The sequence below is a fragment of the Pantherophis guttatus genome, chromosome 12 (assembly GCF_059756535.1).
Source record: "Pantherophis guttatus breed Tessera chromosome 12, ASM5975653v1, whole genome shotgun sequence".
NCBI classification, from domain to species: Eukaryota; Metazoa; Chordata; class Lepidosauria; order Squamata; family Colubridae; genus Pantherophis; species Pantherophis guttatus.
Window position 1 is genome coordinate 6,495,265 of NC_142074.1, and position 21,476 is coordinate 6,516,740.

The 21,476-nt window shown below is 39.4% G+C and overlaps 1 protein-coding gene across 1 annotated transcript in view; it reads right to left on the reverse strand.

Moving 5' to 3' along the window:
• ALG13 (ALG13 UDP-N-acetylglucosaminyltransferase subunit) overlaps positions 1–21,476 on the reverse strand; it is a 69,347-nt gene that overhangs the window by 8,776 nt on the left and 39,095 nt on the right. The window contains exons 14-26 of the mRNA XM_087877645.1: positions 21,324–21,429; positions 19,730–19,794; positions 18,023–18,120; positions 16,689–16,795; positions 13,304–13,535; positions 11,425–11,538; positions 10,236–10,392; positions 9,245–9,380; positions 7,732–7,791; positions 7,563–7,618; positions 6,779–6,841; positions 4,886–5,051; positions 3,087–3,197 (exon numbers count right to left, since the gene is read on the reverse strand). Coding sequence (XP_087733771.1) covers positions 3,087–3,197; positions 4,886–5,051; positions 6,779–6,841; positions 7,563–7,618; positions 7,732–7,791; positions 9,245–9,380; positions 10,236–10,392; positions 11,425–11,538; positions 13,304–13,535; positions 16,689–16,795; positions 18,023–18,120; positions 19,730–19,794; positions 21,324–21,429 — 1,471 coding nt within the window. The remainder of the gene's footprint in view (positions 1–3,086; positions 3,198–4,885; positions 5,052–6,778; positions 6,842–7,562; positions 7,619–7,731; positions 7,792–9,244; positions 9,381–10,235; positions 10,393–11,424; positions 11,539–13,303; positions 13,536–16,688; positions 16,796–18,022; positions 18,121–19,729; positions 19,795–21,323; positions 21,430–21,476) is intronic.

Sequence of the window (21,476 nt, forward strand, 5' to 3'; positions counted from 1 at the left end):
CCATTGACTTTGCTTGTGGGATGCTCTCAGGGAACTGTTGTGGCCCCGCCCTCTGAGCCTGTCCCATCGGAGGAAGAAAGCTCCGAGCATGAGGAAGAGGAGTCAGCCAGGCCTCCCTCTCCAGGCCCCTCCCCTCTGGCATTGTCTCAGGTGCCGGCCGAGGGAGAGGAGATTAACAGAGAGACAGGTGGCTCGGATGAGAGCGAAGGAGAAACATCATTCCTGGACGCACGCCTCCGAAGGCGTGATAAACGATTGCAGCAGCTCAGGAGGCGTGCTAGGGATTAGAACTGAGTCACTGGACCACACCCCAGAGACTATATAATAGAGGGTGGTGGCCAGTGATCCCTGTGACGAACAAAGTAAACCTTGGATAGTCACTAAAGCCTCGTCCGGAACTGCTGAGAGAAATATTATTCTGCTTGGACTTTTTGTATGCTAAGTATCTTATCTTTCTGTTTTGTGGAAATAAACGCACTTGGCAGACGGTGTGTAAATCGCTGCCAAGTTGGAGGTAAGACCTGGGTGTGTGCCAAAGTGTTTCCTTAACCCTCGGCTGGCTGTGTTTGTGTGTGTGTGTGGACGGGGACAGATCAGGAACATCAGAAATCACAATCATGAAACTGTGGAGATGCCACAACAGTCAAAACTTTGACTGGTCATAAATACCAGTAGTTCAACGCTATTGTAACTTTTAACAGTTGCTGTTAAAAGTTTGCAAACTATTTGCAAACTTCAACCGAAAGACAACTCTGAAGTCATGGAGTTCCTATTAAAAACCTTGTTTTCTTTGCAAAACAGCCTCAACGTTTTCTTTCTAGTGGATTTGGAAAGGAAGAACCATATAATTAGAGTTCACTTTCCTAATCCATTCCTTCTTGTAATGTGTTTGATGTATAGCTTTTTACACCAGGGAAATTCAAATAGCCCCAATGGCAAGCTTAGAGAGACACAGCCAGTTGGGCTATTTCAATCTGTATTCCAAACACTTGGATAGTAGTATAGCCTTTATTGTCATTGTACATCATGTATACAACGAAATTGGTTTTAGCCTCACTGGTGCAATCCATGACAAAAAATACAAACAACATAAATAGTATAAAGAATAATCCCTATGCAAGTAATCAGGGGAAAAAAAGAAAGAACAAGAAAAACTAGTTATACGTTTCCACGTGTGTGTGGAGTGATTGTGGTTGTGTTTAAGAGTCTGATAGTCCAATGATAGAAACTAATTTTAAACCTATTTGTTCGGCTGGCTATGCTTCGATGTCCTCTGCCTGATGGTAGAAGTGGGAAGAGGCACTAACCAGGGTGTAATCATCTCTGAGTATCTTCCTTAGTCTACTAAAGCAGCGAAACCAGGCGATGTCATCCAGTGGTGTTAGAGGGCAACCAATAGTTTCTTGTGCTGAATTGATCACTCTCTGTAGTGCCTTGCTGTCCGCAGCAGTTAAACCAGCATACGCGCCCATAGAGAGGGGCTCCTCCGGGTGCCATCGGCCAAACAATGTCGACTGGCGGCCCCCATGGGGAGAGCCTTCTCTGTGGGGGCACCTACTCTCTGGAACGAGCTCCCCCCGGAGATACGGAGGATCCCGGATCTGCGTACCTTCCGTCATGCTCTCAAGACGTTCTTATTTCATCAAGCTGGCCTGACCTAAGTTTTTCCCCTTTTTAGATGGAAATTTTAAATTTGGTCTTAAATTATTGGGGTTTTAAATTTTCAGCCAAATTATTTAATTCGTTTTACTTTATTTTAAATTTTGTACTCATATGTTTTATTCTATGGCTGTTCACCGCCCTGAGTCCTTCGGGAGTAGGGCGGTATACAAATTGAATGAATGGATGAATGAATGAATGAATGAATGAATGAATGAATGAATGAATGAATGAATGAATAAATAAATAAATAAATAAATAAATAAATAAATAAATAAATAAATAAATAAATACATACATACATACATACATACATACATACATACATACCATACCTCACATGCAGTATGTGAGGACACTTTCTATTGTGGATCGCCATTGATACATCCATGATTATGTTTCCCTTGGCACAGCAGTTAAGCAAAAGCATATTTATTTTTATTTTATTTTTTATTTTATTTTATTAAATTTCTATACTGCCCTTCTCCCGAAGGACTCAGGGCGGTGAACAGCCACAAGATAAAACACATAAATACAAAAATTTAAAATAAAATAAAAACAAATTAAATAATTTGGCTGAACAAATTTAAAATACCCCATAATTTAAAAACAATTAAAAATTTATATTTAAAAGGGGAGAAGATTTAGGCCAGGCCAGCTTGATGAAATAAAAAAGACTTAAACGCGCGATGGAAGGTGCGCAGATCCGGGATCCTCCGTATCTGCGGGGGGAGCTCGTTCCAGATCGTAGGTGCCCCCACAGAGAAGGCTCTCCCCCTGAGGGCCGCCAGTCGACATTGTTTGGCCGAAGGCACCCGGAGGAGCCCCTCTCTATGGGCGCGTACTGGCAGGTGGGAGGCTATTGGTGGTAGCAGGCGGTCCCATAGATAACCAGGTCCTAAGCCATGGAGCACTTTAAAGGTGATAACCAGAACCTTGAAGCGCACCCGGAAGATCACAGGGAGCCAGTGCAGCTCGCGCAGGAGAGGTGTTACATGGGAACTCCACGTCACTCCCATAACCACCTGCGAGGCCGCACTCTGCGCCAGTTGGAGCCTCCGAGTGCACCTCAAGGGGAGCCCCATGTAGAGAGCGTTACAATAGTCCAGACGAGAGGTGATGAGGGCATGAGTGACTGTGTGTAGAGAGTCCACACATTTAATACAACTATATATTTTAAATGCATACTCTTACAAAAATATGCCTTTAAAAATATTTTGAAAGATTTCTCCAAGCCAAAATAACTGAATCAGAAGTTTCTGGCATTAAAAACCTGCAAGATAATGAAGTCCCACATTGCACTTTAATCTGGACAGTCCAAATTAGTTAATGCATATAATAGAATGTAATTCCATAAGCATCTCTAGAATTGACTCATTTTACGCAGCTAAAATTACTCCCACGCATCAGAGAAAATGATATCTTACCTCTAGGCAGGTCACTTCCGCTCGGATCACAAGAATAAGGGGGTGTAATACTGCCATTTTCCCCCACATCATTGACAGGAGGAAGGGGAGATGACTGATACACTGACACCACTATTTGAAAAGTGGGGAGAGAAACATTAAATTAATTATGAAAGCAGTGGAATCCACAAAACAGAATTTATGCAATGAATCCATTGGGGAAATCTACATAATCTGACTCAATGTTCCCAAAATAAATTTAACCTGGATCAACAATCCAAGTCAAACTGAGAACCTAAACAGAACAAAGTCAAAATTATATGCTATATAGCTATATTCACTCCAGTGCTGACATAAGGAAGAGAAGAGGACGCTTGACTCTTCACCTACTTATTTTCCCTGAAGATATTATCCCCTAGGAGATGGGATGGGAGGGGGGATATTCCTGTGAGCTGAAGTAGTAGATATGGGGAGAGTGACTTGGAAGATGGCCAATGAGACGCAGAGAATTGGGGAACGGAAAGGGAGGGTTTGGGGTCAGAAGGTCAGTGCTGGGTATGATGGACTCGGGGACAGATTGTTGTGCTCAATAAATGAAAGATTTCATCAAAGACTATTTGTTTGGAAATGCAATTTATTTGAGATGACATCGTAACCTGACATTTGCATGCATAGATGAAAAACACAATATAACCAGCCCCTTAAAAGGCCTCCATTCTGAAGGATTTGACTTAGAATCATATGGTTGAAAGGAATTGTGTCGGTCTTCTGGTCCAACCCAACTCAAGGCAGGAGACCTTATACCAGTGATGGAGAACCTATGGCATGCATGCCGGACGTGGCACGCAGAGCCATCTCTCCGGGCATGCCAGCCATCGCCCATTGCTCTTCCAGGTTCCGGCATGCACAGCAGTGGTGGGTTTCAAAATTTTTTACTACCGGTTCTGTGGGTGTGGCTTGGTGGGTGTGGCAGGGGAAGGATACTGTAAAATCTCCATTCCCACCCCAATCCAGGGGAAGGTTACTGAAAAATCCTCATTTCCTCCTGATCAGCTGGGACTTGGGAGGCAGAGAATAGATGGGCCAGTCAGAATTTTTACTACCAGTTCTCCAAACTACTCAAAATTTCTGCTACTGGTTCTCCAGAACTGGTCAGAACCTGCTGAAACCCACCTCTGTTGCACATACACACTGGCCAGCTGGTCTTTGCAAGTGTGGAAGTGCCAGAAACCGGAAGAGCAGCTCCCTGGCGCACATGCTGGAAGCTGAGCTTCCGGTTTCCGGCATGCACATAAGCGCCGGCCAGTTGGTCTTTGCACGCACATGTGCACCAGAAACTGGAAGACCAGGTGACCGGCACACATGCACTTGCTGGAAGCTTAGCTTCCTGGCAAATGCATGCACACCGGAGAACTGGTTTTCCAGTTTCTAGTGCTTCTGTGCGTGCGCATCAGGGAGCTGCTTTTCCAGTTTCTGGTGCTCCCTCATGCATACATGCACGTGCGCCCGTTTCGGCACTTGGTGCCAAAAAGGTTCGTCAACACTGCCTTATACCATCTCAGTGAAATGGTTGTCTAGTCTACTCTTGAAAAACTCCAGCGATGGAACAAGCTGTTCTATTGATTAATTGTTCTTCTTCCCTGTAACTTTATTGCCTAAATGCATTTGACTTCTCCAGAAGATCAAGTGAACTTACTTCAATGTCTTCTAGGGACTAAACAGTCATTATGATTCAAAAACCACTTGTGGTCAGAAACCATGTTTTTTGAAAACTCAAAGGGTTTTCCAGAAATATTTCAAAAGTGAAATCAATACTCTACCTGGCCTTCCCACAGAAGAGGTTACCAAGATCGGTGGCACAGCATTCTGGGGGGTAGATGCAGTGATAGTGACTTGAGTTGAAGCACTGCAGCTGGAAGAGAAAATGGCGGCTGGAGCTGTATTCACACAGGAAGAGCTGGATATAATGGCAGAATTTACCATGACCTATGAAGGAGGAGGCAGAAAGGTCAGCATTGTGAAATTCAGATATAAAAACACAAGGCATCCCGGAACAAATGGTTTTGCAGTATGAAGTATCTTCTGATGCAATTAATAGATTTTAGTTTAAGTAACCCAATTTGAGTGTAAAAATAAACTATAGTTTAGCATTACCAACATGCATGCTGATAAGTGTTGCATCAGAATGAGCGGTGTATAAATTTATTAAATAAGCAATACTTATAATAAAGAGCCTTGGTAGTACAGTGGTCTAAGGCACCCTGTTATTAAGCTGGTTATTAAGACCAGCTGCCTGCAATTACTGCAGGTTCAAATCTCGCCAAGGCTCAAGGTTGACTCAGCCTTCCATCCTTTCTAAGGTAGATGAAATGAGGACCCAGTTTGTGGGGGCAATAAGCTGATTTTGTATAAATATACAAAAGGATGAAGGCTATTGCTGAGCGCATTGTAAGCCGCCCTGAGTCTCCGGAGAAGGGCGGCATATAAATCAAATTAAAAAAAAAATTAAAAATAAATAAATAATTAATGGGCAAAAATTCACTTCTAAACCTCTTATCTGAATGCCATATGGGGCAAGTGACTTTAATTTTAAAACATCCTAAAATTTGTCAACCTCATGGAGTATGAATTTTCTAAGGCAAATTACACAGATGTCTGCTGTAACAAAGCATCATTTGCTTTGATACAGCATTTGATACAAATTTGATACAAAACATTTAACAATTTTCCTATTTTTCTTCAAACTATTCTGGCCTTTAAGAAGTCACCGTGGTTGTATAAATGACACAGCTTTGAAGCAGCTGGGTTGGGGGGGCACCATTGGGGAGGAAGGGGCATATTTTGAATGTTATGGCAGAGAAAGTAATTAAATACTATGATCAATAAAATTAGTGTGATTAATCTCCTTGAATGTAGTAACTTTCTCCTAAAGTCACACTGGAGCAGTGTTTCTTAACCTCAGCAACTTTACGAGGTGTGAACTTCAACTCCCAAAATTCCCTTGCTAGCCAATTCTGGGAGTTGAAGTCACAGAATAACAGAATTGGAAGGAACCTTGGAGCTCTTTTAGTCCAACCTAATGCTCAAGCTGAAGACCTTATACCATTCCAAATAAGTGACTGTCCAATGTCTTCTTGAAAATCTCCAGTGATGGAGCACCCACAACTTCTGAAGGCAAGCTGATCCACTGCTTAATTGTTCTGTCAGGAAATTTCTCCTTAGTTCTAGGTTGCTTCTTTCCTTAGTTTCCATCCGTTGCTTCTTGTCCTGCCTTCAGGTGCTTTGGGGAATAGGTTGAAACTGCCCCACCTCTTCTTTGGAGCAGCCCCTCAAATATCAGAAGACTGCTGTCATGTCACCTCTAGTGCTTCTTTTCATTAAATTAGACATACCCAATTCCTGCAACTGTTCTTCATATGTTTAGTCTCCAGGCCTCTAATCGTCCTTGTTGTTCTTATCTCCTCTCTTTCTAGAGTCTTAACATCTTTTATATAACATTGTTCACACATCTTAAAGATGTTGAGGTTGAGAAACACTGCACTGGAGTTTGAAGACAACTTTGGAATTCAACAGTGAATTTCCATTTTAGTTAGCTAAATGTTTTATTGCTTTTATCAAAATTAAGTTAAAACGTATGTTTCACAAACACTTTTAAGATCTTCTGGATAGTGAAACTCTTATTGACACCAAGAAATTTCCTCAGAGAAATTTACCTTCTGAGAGTAACTGTAGGAGGTAGCTGCTTCCTGAGAAGAGACACAATTTGCTCCTGCATCCTGCAGACAAGACAATTCATTTTAAAAAGAAAGAGTGAGAGAAATGAGAATCAACATTATGCTATGTTATTAAAGGGTCACTTGGGCTAATGAAAAATAACAGCTATTAAAAGTGTGTTCAGAGAGGTGAAAGTGGCTAAGTCTTTGAATATACTTAGATGTTCTGTGCCAAACTCTGAATTTTGTTTTCTGTTGAATCCCATTATCCAAATCCACCTCAAGGCAGGGATTTATGTCCTGATATGCAGCTACTTCCAAACCATGGTTTCTGTAATCCTGCTTTGCAAGCGAGTGACCGTATGGGCACAACGCAGAGTAGCAGTGGTTCAGGCCATGCGGCAGCGAGTTATCCCCATGGCAAATTGGCTGTGTTGAATGGTCCGGTGACTTGGCAATGATGACTTGGTGGTGGTGAGCTAGGCGCATTGACCTGGCCAAGCCGAGCTGACCGTGCCAAGTTGTACTAGCCCCCTTCCAACATTAGCAACTGAGCCACTACAGAATAGGAAAGCTGACAACTATTTTGCACACCCACCTGAGCAAGCACCATTTTCATTACTTTGTGCAAGCTGGTAGAAATTTATACAATTCAGGGACTACTATCTGACTACTACAACAGTATTATGTGACAGTGCCAAAGTTGGAAATTGCTTTCACATTTCCTTTGAGGTTCTAACAGGCTCTAACCATGCTAATTTTAATGTTCTTAATTAAAGCTTACCAAATTTGCAGTAGATTCAGGTGCATTAAATACTGTGGTTGTTTCGCACTCTGGATCTGGAAAGCAGGGATTAATATGAAGTTGAAAGCAGCAGCTATTAGGTATAACTATTTACTACAAAAACAATAAAGTTCTGAAGCAGACATTTAGGGTAATACTCTAGTCTCACCTGGAGGAGTATACAGATAATCTTCTTGATATTCTCCTTGAAAAGCAGAGGGTAAGTGCACTATTAGAGACACATATCAGAAGTAAATTTCATGTAAAATAAACAATTCCAACAGAAAGGATGAAAATCTAACCTTACATTTTGGAGTCATGTAATTATCCAAAAACTTTCAATGAATTTCCCCCAATGCTTTATGCTTCAAATTCCACAATCCCCAAATTACACAATTTATGATTTTTCTTGCCACAGTTAAGTGAACTATGTTTGTAAGTCGAGGACTGTTTGTATAGTCAACAAAAACAGATAAATTGCAGTAATTATTGCACTTAATTGCTGATTTTTTTAAAAGTCAATTACTTAATTTGTCAATCAACATATAAAATCAATTCAAAGTAAGAGTTTCTAAATGCTTAGAAAAACATTCAATGTTTATGACTACAAAGTACTTCAAACATTTGGCATAGTAACAATTTTGGAAAGGTAACAGATGCATCTGAACTTATTAACATTGATGCTATGCAAGGTCTAGATTCTAATTGAGAAACACATTTTTGAAATAAAGGAGAAAAAAAAACACTGGTGCCAATAATTGTATATACTGAAATTTTCAGATCACATCTATTCTGAAAAATAATGGCATGTTCCATTTCAAGCCAGGAGACTTCTGCGGAGAATTTTTTAAATGACTTTTTAAAAATTCCTAACCAATATCCCAAACTTTATAAAGGAAATTAATGAAGCAGTAACCCTGGCAAAAGGCATATTTTTGCTTTAAGTTATGAGTTGGTATAATTCATGAAAGTTCTCTTGAAATTTGGAAGTTTGAACAATAGGATCCTTGACTTACAACTGGTTATTTAGCAACTATTCTAAGTTACACCCTACCTGTAAAATCTACTTGTCTTACACTCTGGATCTGAAGATCCGATAGTTGCTCCCCATGTGATATGATTGACCTTTGGGGGCTTGGCAACATGAACATTTTGAGTACCCCATGATCGTGTATGTTTTACACCAGTTTTGCCTAAAACTGGTAGTTAATTCCAGTTTTCTGCAAAACTATGCCCATAGTGAACCATTAGTTTGCTTAACAAACACAGTGTTTGCTTAATAACCATGGCATTCGCTTAAAAACTGCCACAAAAAAATGTTGTAAAATTGGAAGTACCTGTCATTTATGACCATCACGACTTACAACCATAATGGGACAGCTCCATTAAAGTCATAATTTGAAGACTACCTGTCTGTGCACATCTTATGAAGCAGAACAAGTTGGAAACTGGTGACGTAGTACTGCAGGCTACTTTTGCTGACTGCCGGCTGCCAGGAGTTCAATCCTAACCAGCTCAAGGTTGACTCAGCCTTCCACCCTTTGAAGATCAGTAAGAGGAGGACTCAGATTGTTGGGGGCAAGATGCTCACTCTGTAAACCACTTAGAAAGAGTTGTAAAGCACTGTGAGCAGTATATAAATCTTAACACTAATGCTATTGCTATTCTGTGTTTATCCTTACCAGTATCAGTTGGTTCCTCTACTACTACTTCTGAATTATTCAGCCCTGGCTTGTTTGGCGGGATGGAGTTTGAAGTCCTTCTTGTCACCCAGAATCCTGCAGGAGCAGGAACTATCGGAGTTGGGTTAGCCCGAATCTGAAAAACAAGTCAGATTCTTCATTAACATTCATGCCTCCACTTTATTGCAAATATGCAGCACAGTTTCAGCATTTCCTTCTAACCCTGATGGTATGGAAAATGTGCTCTGGACTTCAATAGATATGAGATGCTCTGAAATACACTGCATGATTCTAAAAACTGGGAAACGGGGGTGGGTGGAATTAGGAAACAGCTTGCTAGTCTTTCCAAATTTGGATGAGAAAAAAATGTTTATTAATAATTAGAGCTTTCAGAATTTATTTTTAAAAATCAGTGCATAGAGAAGGACAGAAAGGGCAAAAGCAAGCATTAAAAATATTCACGTACAAAATTCTCATTTTCAGGTTTCTTTCACAAGCAGAAAATCCCTTGTTTTGGCACTTTTGAAATCCCTAAATTCAATTTTATGGCAGCAGAAGTTGCCCTGAGGATTTTATTATTATTATTTTCTCAGAATAAGATTTGCCAACAGACATTTATACCTTTGAGAGATACTGTTCAGTTAGCAATTTGGTTCCCTTTTAACCCTCTTAAGCAATTTCATTGTGCACCGCTCTATTAATAAATTTTAGCCCCATGAACAAAATTGAGAGCCTGAAGCTTTGCAATTATATTTCATCTGTATAGATCTTTTCCCATAATGACGATTTAATCAAACTTGGTTATTCTTAACAGTTTGCTAGATTAATTCAAGGCTGTTTAATCCAGCACTCTCTAACCCAGGGCTCTCCAAACTTGGCACCTTTAAGATTTGTGAACTTTCCCCTTGCAGTCTTGTCTACCCTATCCTGCTGCCTACCTTTAAAAGATTTACTTTGGCATTTTTCAAATTAATTCAGCTCAAGGACTTACAGGTAAAGCAGGAAAATTTGCATCATCCCCTTCTTCAATCTCATAGAAAGTCATGGTTTCTTCTACACCTGGAGGTTCCTCCCCATTCTCAGGTGAAAATCCGTACTGGCACTCTTTATTTACACATTGCATCTGTCTGCGACTACGGCTGTATGAACTTCCAGAACGATCAATAGGTTAAAATGTCACCACCACCACCACAGTATTTCCAAGTCTAAAACATTTGAAAGAAAATGCCTACAGCTGCAACTACAGGACCAAGGGATATTTGTGCCCAATTGTTACCAGACTGGCACTTTTGGCAGTTAAGATTCACGTAACGTGGCATTGGCCTGCTGCATCAACAAAGCAACAATTTGGAATCTGAAACAGCAGGGATCCTTGCCTGTTCTAAAAAATGTCTCTGTTGGAAACTGTTTAATATTGCTTCAAGGATACAGAAAGTTGCATCCTAGAAGTGAAAAGCTTAGAGGAACTAGGACAACAGTAGAAAAGTATTTTACAGGTAGGAACTTCACAGGTCCCATCCAATGCCTATAAAGGTTGTCATGAAACCTAGCTAGGGAAATAATTTTGTCTCACAGCGGTTGGAGAAATTAATGGATAATTCACCTCAGTACAGGTAGTCCTCGATTTATGACCACAATTGAGCCCCAAATTTACATTAAGTGAGGAATTTGTTAAGTGAGCATTGCCCCATTTTATGATTTTTCTTGCCACATTTGCTAAGTGAATCACTGCAGTTATTAAATTAGTAACACAGTTGTTAAATGGATCTGGTTTCCCCATTGATTTTGCTTGTCAGAAGGTTGCAAAGGGGGAATCACATGACCTCAGGATACTGCAACTGTCACAAATGTGAGTCAGTTGTCAAGCATCCGAATGTACATCACATGACCATGGGAAATGCAGCAATGATCATAAGTGTGAAGAAATGGTCATAAGTCACTTTTTCAGTGCTGTTATTTCAAACGGTCACTAAATGAACTGTTGTAAATCCACGACTACCTGCATAAGGTAGGTTCAAAAATTTGAGAAATTTCAGAAAAACTGAAATCTGAAGACAGTTGACCCCAAACGATAGCTGAGGAATAACACTGACCGCCTATTGTATTGGTTTAAAACAATAGGGCTTTAACACTGACCGCCTAGTATATTGGATTAAAATGATAGGGTTACAATTACTTACCGTGATCTATATGAGAAGTTATCATAGCTCTGATAACATCTCTTTCCTGGACTAGGGTAAAATGCTATTTCTGGCCCAGTGATGTTGTTCCTGTTTATAAATCGGGCAGATCCCCTACATTTCAAAGGATAAAAAAGCAAAGTAACTATGAATTTAGAAGGCTCAAGGTGGACTCTTAACTAGCCCCATTCAAGTACCTCTGTAAATATGTCCGTGAATAAAGCTGCTGCAAAGCAGTCCGGGCTCAGCTATCGTTTGGCATTTTGCAAGTGTGTGCAAATTGTGCAGGGTCCTGCCTTTCTCTTCAATCCAGCATGTTATTTTTTTAATTGCATGTCCCAAAGGTGCTTTTTCACAAGGCAGCTGGACTTTGTTTTTCCATGAAGATCTTTAACTTCTCATCCAAGAAGCTTCTTCAGTTCTGGAGAAGTGAACTGAAGAAACTTATTGGATGAGAAGCGAAAGGTCAAGGAAAAAGGAAGTCCAGTTACCTTTTGAAAAAGCACCTTTGGGACAACCACGACCTGGATGACGGAGAATCTCCATAGATGTTTTTAATTGCATGTCAACAATACAAAGTCTCACTTGATAAAAGTCAAAAACACCTTCAAGTCCACCTTGACTACCAATGACTTGATAAGACAACCATCTACAGATGTGGGTGGTGTAGAAATTTAATAAATAAATATGGCTTTCTTGGCAGCAATACAGGAAGTATTTGCTGGTGTTGCTGCCTTTGATATCTTTTCATCTTCCCAATTTGGTTTGTAGCTCTGGGTTTTCCTAGATGAAATCAGCTATTAGAAGTTTCTGGGTTTATGAGGCCACTAAAGAACATTGGGTACTACCCCTGTGTAGATCATATTAGTTGGGCAGGGGGAGAGAATGAGAACATTTTATTGTCATTGTTACTTTAAATTAAAAGTTCTCCCAGTTTGGACATAGCATTAATTTACAGAATGCAGGTTCAGAAGAACAGAGTGTATGAACCACAAATCACAAATGAATCAGGTGTTGAAATTATGGATTAGATGGCTAGCAAATTCTCTCTCAAATTTAATCACCCTTCTGTTCACCACTACAGGTAGTTCTCACTTAAAGATTGTAATTGGGACCAGGATTGATTGCAAAGTGGGACATTGCATGACTATGGGGAGGCTATGATGGACAGAACTTCGAGGACAGGCCATAAGCTTTTTCATTCAACACCGTCATAACTTGGTTGATGAACTAACAGCCATTAACCAAATACAGATAGTCCTCGGCTTACGACCACAATGGAGCCCCACATTTCTATTGTTAAGTGAGACATTTGTTAAGTGAGTTTTGCCCTATTTTACTACTTTTCTTGCCAGAGTTGTTAAGTGAATCATTGCAGTTGTTAAGTCAGTAACATGGTTGTTAGGTGAATCTGGCTTCCCCATTGACTTTGCTTGTCAGAAGGTCACAAAAGGAGATCTTGGGACACAGCAATGGTCATAAATATGAACCAGTTGCCAAGCATCTGAATTGTGATCACATGATCATGGGGATGCTGCAAAGGTTGTAACTCATGCAAAAAGGTTATAAGTCACATTTTTTCAGTGCTGTTCTAACTCTGAAAAGTCACTAAGTGAACTGTTGTATGTTGAGGACTACTTGGACTACCTCTATGTACACTTTAGTTAAAATATTCCTTTCTAACATGCAAATGAAGTGTGTGAGAATAAAGGCTGCAAAAACAAAGAACACTGAACAGAAGGTCTATGTAGCTTTTGTGGATATTTTATGACACTATTATGCTCAAATCAGTGTGATGCTTATGGCTGAAATCAGCAGTGCAACCATCTCTGAATTGCCTAACAGTGAAATGGGTGGGAGAGATTACAATTCTCCTTACCTCGTCATTCCGTATCCCCGGCCAGATCTCTGTGAATTCTGAAAATGGTAATGATCATATGGATTTATATGCTCATTTGGGGAGCAGTGGACCAAAGATGAGTGATCTGATGCGATGCTGTGTTGCAGGCGAGGTGGCAGGACAGGGTGGCCCCTGTTGTAAGCCACAGTCATGTAGACTTCCTTTCCATGCACTTTCTTGAACAGTTTCTTCCGTGTTTTCATGTCCATGTCTGGAAGGGGAAATAAGAATAGGAAGACCGACTGAAACTTTGGCTAGGATTGATCTACAACGGGGTCCGCTTTCTTATTTTTGCAACTGGGGACCCGTTTGTGTCAGCCTTGGAAGCCATATTAGGCCGGAAGCTTCCATGCTGACACCTCCTCATGTGTGGGAAAGTAGGAGGGGAGATTTAGGAAAGGGGAATTAGTAGACATAATAGCATTCTTCCTATCGGTCAAGGTCAGGGTGATCCAGCATCTGGAGGAGGAGTGGTCAGGAGCTGGGTCGAAGTGGGACGGACGTTGATTGGAGCACGTGATCGGTCGAAGAGAAAGGGGGTGGGTTTGGGAGCTTTGAATTACTGAAGGAAAGCCCGGGCTTTTCAGATTCGGGATTTCCCAGATGTACCAGTTTTATCTATTCTAGTAAAGAGGACTTTGGAAAATGCCTGCTTCCGCGTCTTTACTGGGAGTTGGGGGTTTTCTGGAACATTGACAGTTTGTTTGTTTCTTTGAAATAAAACAGTACTAGAGCAGGAGGGGAGAAATTTAGAACAATCTTAGGAAAAGTTGTCATGGAATAGTACAAATGCTCCTGCAGCAGAAAAGGCTTCATGTAAGAATCCAGGCAATTGTATAATAAAAAGTTTGAAAGATAAGTTTAAGGATATTAAAAAAAAAACCCTCTTCTTTTGGAATCAAACAAGAAGCAAAGATTATTCGTGTGTCATGTTCCAAAACTCAAACCCTCACCTCTTTTAACCCATTTAACTCATTTAACCCATTTGTGTGTTCATCAAATGAAGGCTTATGGGAAGGTTGATTTTAATATTCTTCATTCTCTAAATGGTCACCTAGTTTTTTGATTTTGTGTCATTATAACTTTATTGCAATATCTATCCATATTTAGATCAGTTTTACTTAACCTGCTTAAATCTATATTAAGCCTGCATTTCACCAGGATATTTCCAAATAGCAGAAAAAAATATTCTTTGAAAATAACTTATTAAACAGCTAGCTAGAATTCACATCTCCATAAACAATAAATGTTCCTTTAAGAGAGATGCTTGAATAATAATAAAAGTTTTCAAAATTGATTCTCTTTAATTAATGTAGAGGGGGATCTTTCAGCCAAACCAAGTGTTTTAAAATGATTAATCCAGGGATCAAGTTTGACTTCAGGAAGCATTTACCTTATAATTGCTTAAATATGGCAATGATAGTTCAGCAACTCAAAAAAGAAAACAAAAAAGACTACTAATAAGTTTGATCTACTGGATCTCACATGTCAATTATTGATGACATCAAAACCGAGGAATAAGGTATTTGTTTAGGATTCACATTTTGGTGATCTCTTACCCAATCTGCTTGAGTGCTAACCTGAAAGGATTTTTTTTAGACTTTTACTATACAGATACTATGCACATATGTAGTAAAAGCACTTATAAAATACTGTTTATAAGAGAAAATGGCAGCTAAAATCATATTTTGGAAGAAATTAGCCCAAACATGAATATGAAATTCCTTGTCACAATGCATTTCAATTAATAGGGCAGTGTTTCTCAACCTTAGCAACTTTTAAGATGGACAGATTTAATTAAATTGAAATCCACCTATCTTAAAAGTTGGCAAGGTTGAGAAACACTGTCAAAGAGAAATGAGGATGATGAAGAAGAATGGGAAAAGGGATGACAAATTCATTCCCAGACAGATGTTTGTACTATTATTGGAGAAGTTGCAGGTTGCAAACTTCATTACTACTCTACCCAGCCATCCCATTACTGTCTTTACTTATGGCTGTACCAGGGGTGAAATGCTCCCGGCTCGGGTGAGTAGGTAGCGATGGCAGCGGGCAGTTCGGAGAACCAGTAGCAAAAATCCCTTTCCCCCTAGCCTCCAGCTTGCTTACCTTCGCACGCCTGCCTTGCTTCGCTTGCTGTAATCCCTGCAATCCATTGCATCAGCAAGCAACTGAATCTCTCTGCCTGCAATCAAGCTCATCGGTGAGCAGCTCTATCTGCCTGCCTGCCTTTTTCCCTTCAATTGGGTACGTTTTTCCCCCCTTTGGGAGCTTTAAAAAAAATAGTTACCGTAATTGGGTATTTTTTAGTTGTTCTTTTTTTAGACCTAGCCCAGTGATGGCTAACCTTTTGACCACCGCGTGCCAAAAGCGGGGAGAGTGTGGGGTGATCGCACGCATACATGCCCACACCCATAATTCTATGTGCCCTGCCCCCCGCGCATGCGCATCACCCCCCGTGCTCCCCCCGCTTTTGGCATGTGATGGCACAGTGGGTCCAGTAGGCCCGTTTTTCGCCCTCCCCAGGCTTCAGAGGCTTTCTAGGAGCCTGGGGAGGGAGAAAACAGCCTTCCCCACCCCCCATGGAGGCCCTCCGGAGGCTGGAAACAGCCCGTTTGCCGACTTCCAGTGGGCCCAGAAGGCTCGAAAATCAGCTGGCCAGCATGTGCATACATGCTGCAGCTGAGCTAGGGCAATGCTCGCATGCCCACCAATATGGCTCTGCGTGCCACCTGTGGCACGTGTGCCATAGGTTCGCCATCATGGACCTAGCCATTTAAAGTTTAGGAAGTTTTAAATTTAGCTGCTTTTATATAAAAATAAAATAAAATAATATTTGTGCAGCTTTCTGAGATTTTGTGTGTTTCTATAGTGTTTCACTCTAACTACACAAACACACAAAATCTCACAAAACTGTATGTGGAATTTTGTGTGTGTAAAGTGTGAAAGTTGTTTTTTTGGATTTTTTGTGGCTGTGTGAGGTTCCTGCTTGTTGCAGGGGCCATTTTCCCCCTGCTTTTACATTGTGGGTGAGCCTGTTGTGTTGTGTTGTGTTGTGTTGTGTGTGTGTAAAGTGTGAAAGTTGGTTTTTTGGGCTTTTTGTAGGTGTGTGAGGTTCCTGCTTGTTGCAGGGGCCATTTTAGGTCTAGCACAGCTGCTTTTACATTGTGGGTGAGCTTGTTGTGTTGTGTTGTGTTTTGTAGGTTAAAAAAGGACAAATTGTTACGTCGACTTGGCCATGCCCACCTGACCACCAAGCCATGCCCACCCAGTCACCTGACCACCAAGCCACGCCCATTAATTAAGCCACGCCCACAGAACCGGTAGCGAAAAATTTTAGATTTCACCCCTGGGCTGTACCCACCTGGTATCTTCTGATAACTTCCTCCTTTTCTGTTGGACATCACATTCCAGGCAGGAAGTGGAGTGACTTGGGTCACAGGCTTCAAATTTACCAATGGAACAACATGCCTACACATCATCCCAACCAGAATTAGTACAATCATAAAATAAAACTTAAAATCATAATGATATAAGACCTATGACATCTAAAGTTAAAACTTACTGTTCCTTCCATTGCTACTTATCTTTAAGAGTTCCACACAATGATTGAGTTTGCACAATGATGCCAACCACTAATGTAAATTGACTGATATGACAATTAGAATTTAACTTAGTTGTAACCTTATTTAAGTTACTTGGCCAAAGTATAGAATCATAGAGCTGGGGGGGGGGACTTTGAAGGTCTTCTAGTCCAATCCCACTGCTGAAGGCGGGAGATCTTATATCATTCCAGACAAGTGACTGACCAGTCTCTTCTTAAAAGTCTCCAGTGATGGAGCACCCACAACTTCTGGAGGCAAGCCATTCCATTGGTTAATTGTTCTGTCAGGAAATTCCTCCTTAGTTCCAGGTTGAATCTTCCTTTGACCCATTGCTTCTTCTCCTGCCCTCAGGTACTATGGAGAATAAATCTCCCATTCAACCTTTCAATAACTGGAAGACTCCAGTTATTGAAGCCTTGTCTTCATTACTAACTTAAGTAAAATAGTCTGAAGAAATATCAGAACTGTCTTTATTATATACAAGCTGATAGTAAAAAATAAGCCCATTTTCATCAAATTGTCAGAGAACTGTCCATTTTTCCTGATTATATTTGCTTTACAGGTATTATTCTCTTAATAGGTTTCATACTATGTTCTCTTGTAATACTATAATTTGTTGAGTTTCCAGAGAACTCAAACAAAAATGAAGAATCAGGAAATATATTAAAGATTAATATTATCACAAAAGCTTCTTGGATAACAAGACATTTGATCCACCAAAACAAAACAAAAAACCAACCCTAAATACAAGGAAAAAGTTTGTTTTAAAGGTTCCATAAGACTATGTCTTAAATTTTTAAGTGTCAAGGTTATGCCAGGACAAAAATTAAAGCTTTCATTTTCAACACACTTTTTCCTGGGAAATGAAATTAAAATCTTTTTTGTTAGAAACTGTTGAACTGAATCCCCCATATTGTAATAGAATTAAACCCAATCTATCTGAAGAAATGATATGGAAAGTGAGATGTCAGATTTTGTATAATATTAGTTATAATACTGTCAACATGATTTCGAAGTAGCACAGCTAAAATTCTAATATCGATAGCTCTTCCAGTGAATACAATTATATGATTGAAAGGAAAGAGATACATACTTCTCTGCCAGCTCTTCAATGAAGACAGTCACCATATTATCTTGTCCCACATCCTGTATATGGGCATTGTAATATTTTCCCCCCGTTTCTAGCCGTACCTGGGAAAAAGAAGACTCTAACTGAACCCAAAGGGATACTCAGAATACTTGAGGTTTTGCACAGCCACACTGCCAAAAAAGTGAAAATAGCCAGACTCAACTTCTGAACTGATGTGTTTCATTCTTGAAAACTATTCCATCCTTGCCTTGACTTAGATCCAACAAACTTTGTAATCACCGTTTTTAAATACGAAGTTCATTTATATTTTCTGTCCTGGATGTTTGCTAAGTAGGTATCCATGTTGTAAGAATCCATACGTTATGAAATAGCGGGACTGCAACCTCTTAGATATGATTAATATTTTAAAAAATTAAATTATGTTTTTTAAACATGTGATGTATATGTAAATCAATGTATATGTATATCAATATGAGACAGTATGTATAAATATGAGACTATATGTAAATCAAAAGAGTAAGACAGACAGGACTTTTTATTTGTGTCCTTGTTTTCTACAAAAAAATAATAATAATCAATATATGCTTTTGATACAAACCAGAACCATTTTAGAAATATCTCTGGAAATAGTGTTAAGCACTAACATTATATGAGGAGAAAACACAAAATATTGCCACCTCTTTCTCCTATACAGTCACAGAAACAAAGTAGTACAATGTTCGGGGATAATTCAAAAACCATTTATAAATTAGGAGGAAGCAGCTATATGTCCTCTCAGAGATGCAAGTTGCTTATCCAAATGGTCAAAAGTGCTCACGCCATATTATTATTATTTGAAAGTTAAATTTATGTTTCTTTTGAAAACTCACTGGAACTGGTATCAGGTTCATAACTTAGCACCAATAAGATCTGAGAAGATCTCAGCTAATGAAGCTCACCTAATTTGGATAAAGGTTGTAAGAACATGCAAGCCAAACAGAAATTTATGTATCAAGAAATAGTCCATACATGGATTTTTTCTCAAAAACAAGACGACCTAATTAGAAACCTCTGTTATTTTAGGGTCAGAGATATCAAACTCATATTCCAGAATTATGATTGGGGTATGGAACTTTTGACATAGAAAGCATAGCCTTATTCTCTGTGCCACAGAAAGCTGGCTCAGTAACATCAAAAACAACAGAAACAAGATCAAGCAAACCTACAACTTTTCAAGATTTATACTTGTTTACTCTAGTAAGTCATGATAATGGATGTAGCAACCCCTTTCCATTTTTCCAACAGGCCCTAAAGGTTTCATCAAGTTAAATGTAATAAAGACACTGCCCAACACACATTTCCAATGGTCGTTGATCATCAAAGTGGAAAACGGGATAAAACAGTGGAGTTGCTGGAATTATGAAGAGACCTCAACAAAGCCTCAATTTAACTGAGGTCATCTTATACAATAAGAAAGCTCAGAAAACTAATTAAAGATTATTCCTACTTCTGTTAGAACACTTTTAAATGAAACATCTAGGTCAGGATCAGAAACCAGGAACTTTATGGTTTAATAAACCAAGGAAAATTTGTTCTGCTGATTGCAAATTATTTTAAACAACTCTTTTCTACAATGACCAAATATATCTTTTGCATTCAGTAAGTTTAATTAGAGCATGTCCAAAGTTGCTTCAAACAATTATCTTTATTAAATAAACACACAGCACCAACCTGACATTTGTCTCCTAAGTAGTACTGTCTTCCAGCAAACACCAAGTAATCTGTTTTTTGAAATTCTACAAACGAAAATCAAAAGAAAACTTAAGCTATTTATCAAGCATTCATGGATACTAATCTGATGGTAAAATTCTTTGCATGGAAAATAATATTATGTAACTGGCTTATTTTCCTGATATTAGCTGCAGCTGGCAAGGACATTAATTATACCCAATGAATGTTATGTCTATATAGCCTTCTCCAATCCCTAAGGATTCATGTTCAACAATAGGGAGGGCATAAATGAGAAAACTGCATAGATAGTCCTTGTTTAGTGACAATTGGGACCAGCAACTCGGTTATTAAACGAAGCAGTCATTACATGATATCATGACTCTGCTTATGAGCTGACTTCAGCCTGCCTTTGCTTGACAGACCTGTGAAGGTCATAAATTAGAGGACTGGTTGCAGTTATTTTTTTTATCACCATTTTAACTGCAAGCTGTCACTCAACAAGGCAGTCACTAAACAAGGACTTCTTGTACAACAAATAGACGACCTAATAAAGACAGGATGAAATTATTCATAGGTTTTTGTGAACTTCATAATTAAAACTTCTAAGCTTCATTCCCACTTAGCTGTTTCCAGTTAGATAAAGGAAAATATAAGTCAAATAGTTCAAAAATAAGAATTAAATTTTTGCTGTCAGCTCCCACCCTGTTTTTGATATATTATTGGGTATATGCAAACTTCTTCATCTGGTGCTCTGCAGAAGTTTTAAGAGTGCATCTCCAAGAACTACCTTCTAGGGTAGTACTCCCAATATAGATGGTCCTCGACTTACAACAGTTCGCTTACTGACCATTCAAAGTTACAACAGCACTGAAAAAAGTGACTTATGACAGTTTTTTAGTTACAGCCTTTCCATGATTTACATTAGGATCAAGGACTCTTTTATTTCATCAAGCTGGCCTCGCCTAAATCTTCTCCCTTTTAAGTGTAAATTTTAAATTTTTACTGTATTTTAAAATATGGGTATTTTAAATTATGGGTATCAATTCAGCCAAATTTATTTAATTCATTTTATTCGATTTTAAATTTTGTATATGTATGTGTTTTATTTCAAGGCTGTTCACCGCCCTGAGCCCTTCGGGAGTAGGGCGGTATAGAAATTCAATAAAAATAAAAATAAAATAAAAAATAAGGATGACTGTTGAAGGATGATTGTATGCTAGAGTACTCCTTTGCTAAAGCAGAAAGCATATGAAACATGGCCTACATGCATAGGTTTTGCAGTGGGTCTTGTCAACTAACCAACTACAACCCAGGAAGAAAACTCCAAGGTCCATTGGAACTATGCATTTATTAAACCCAATGTAGCTTGGGTAACATGTTTTCATGACAAACAATTCTTTAGCTGTATTTTATTACTGTTGCAGGAAACAGCAAATTCTTAGCATCAGAATTTCATATGCGTGCACCGGGAATTCAACTACTAGGCCAGCTGTGTTCAACTTTTTGGACACAACATCTGCTTGACTTCAGCCATCAAGTGCAAAGGTATGGAACAGATTTTTCAAGTGCAAAATGAATCATGAGACAAGACTACCTTTTCTGCTCTCCAGCCAAACATCAAACTCTATATTCCGATAGATTTCGGGGTCCAAGGCTTTCAATACTTTGTAGGGAAAGGGCATCCTTGGGTTTTCAGGAGGCTGTGAAGTTGAAGAGGAGCAAATTAGAAGAGCTGCTGGCTACAATT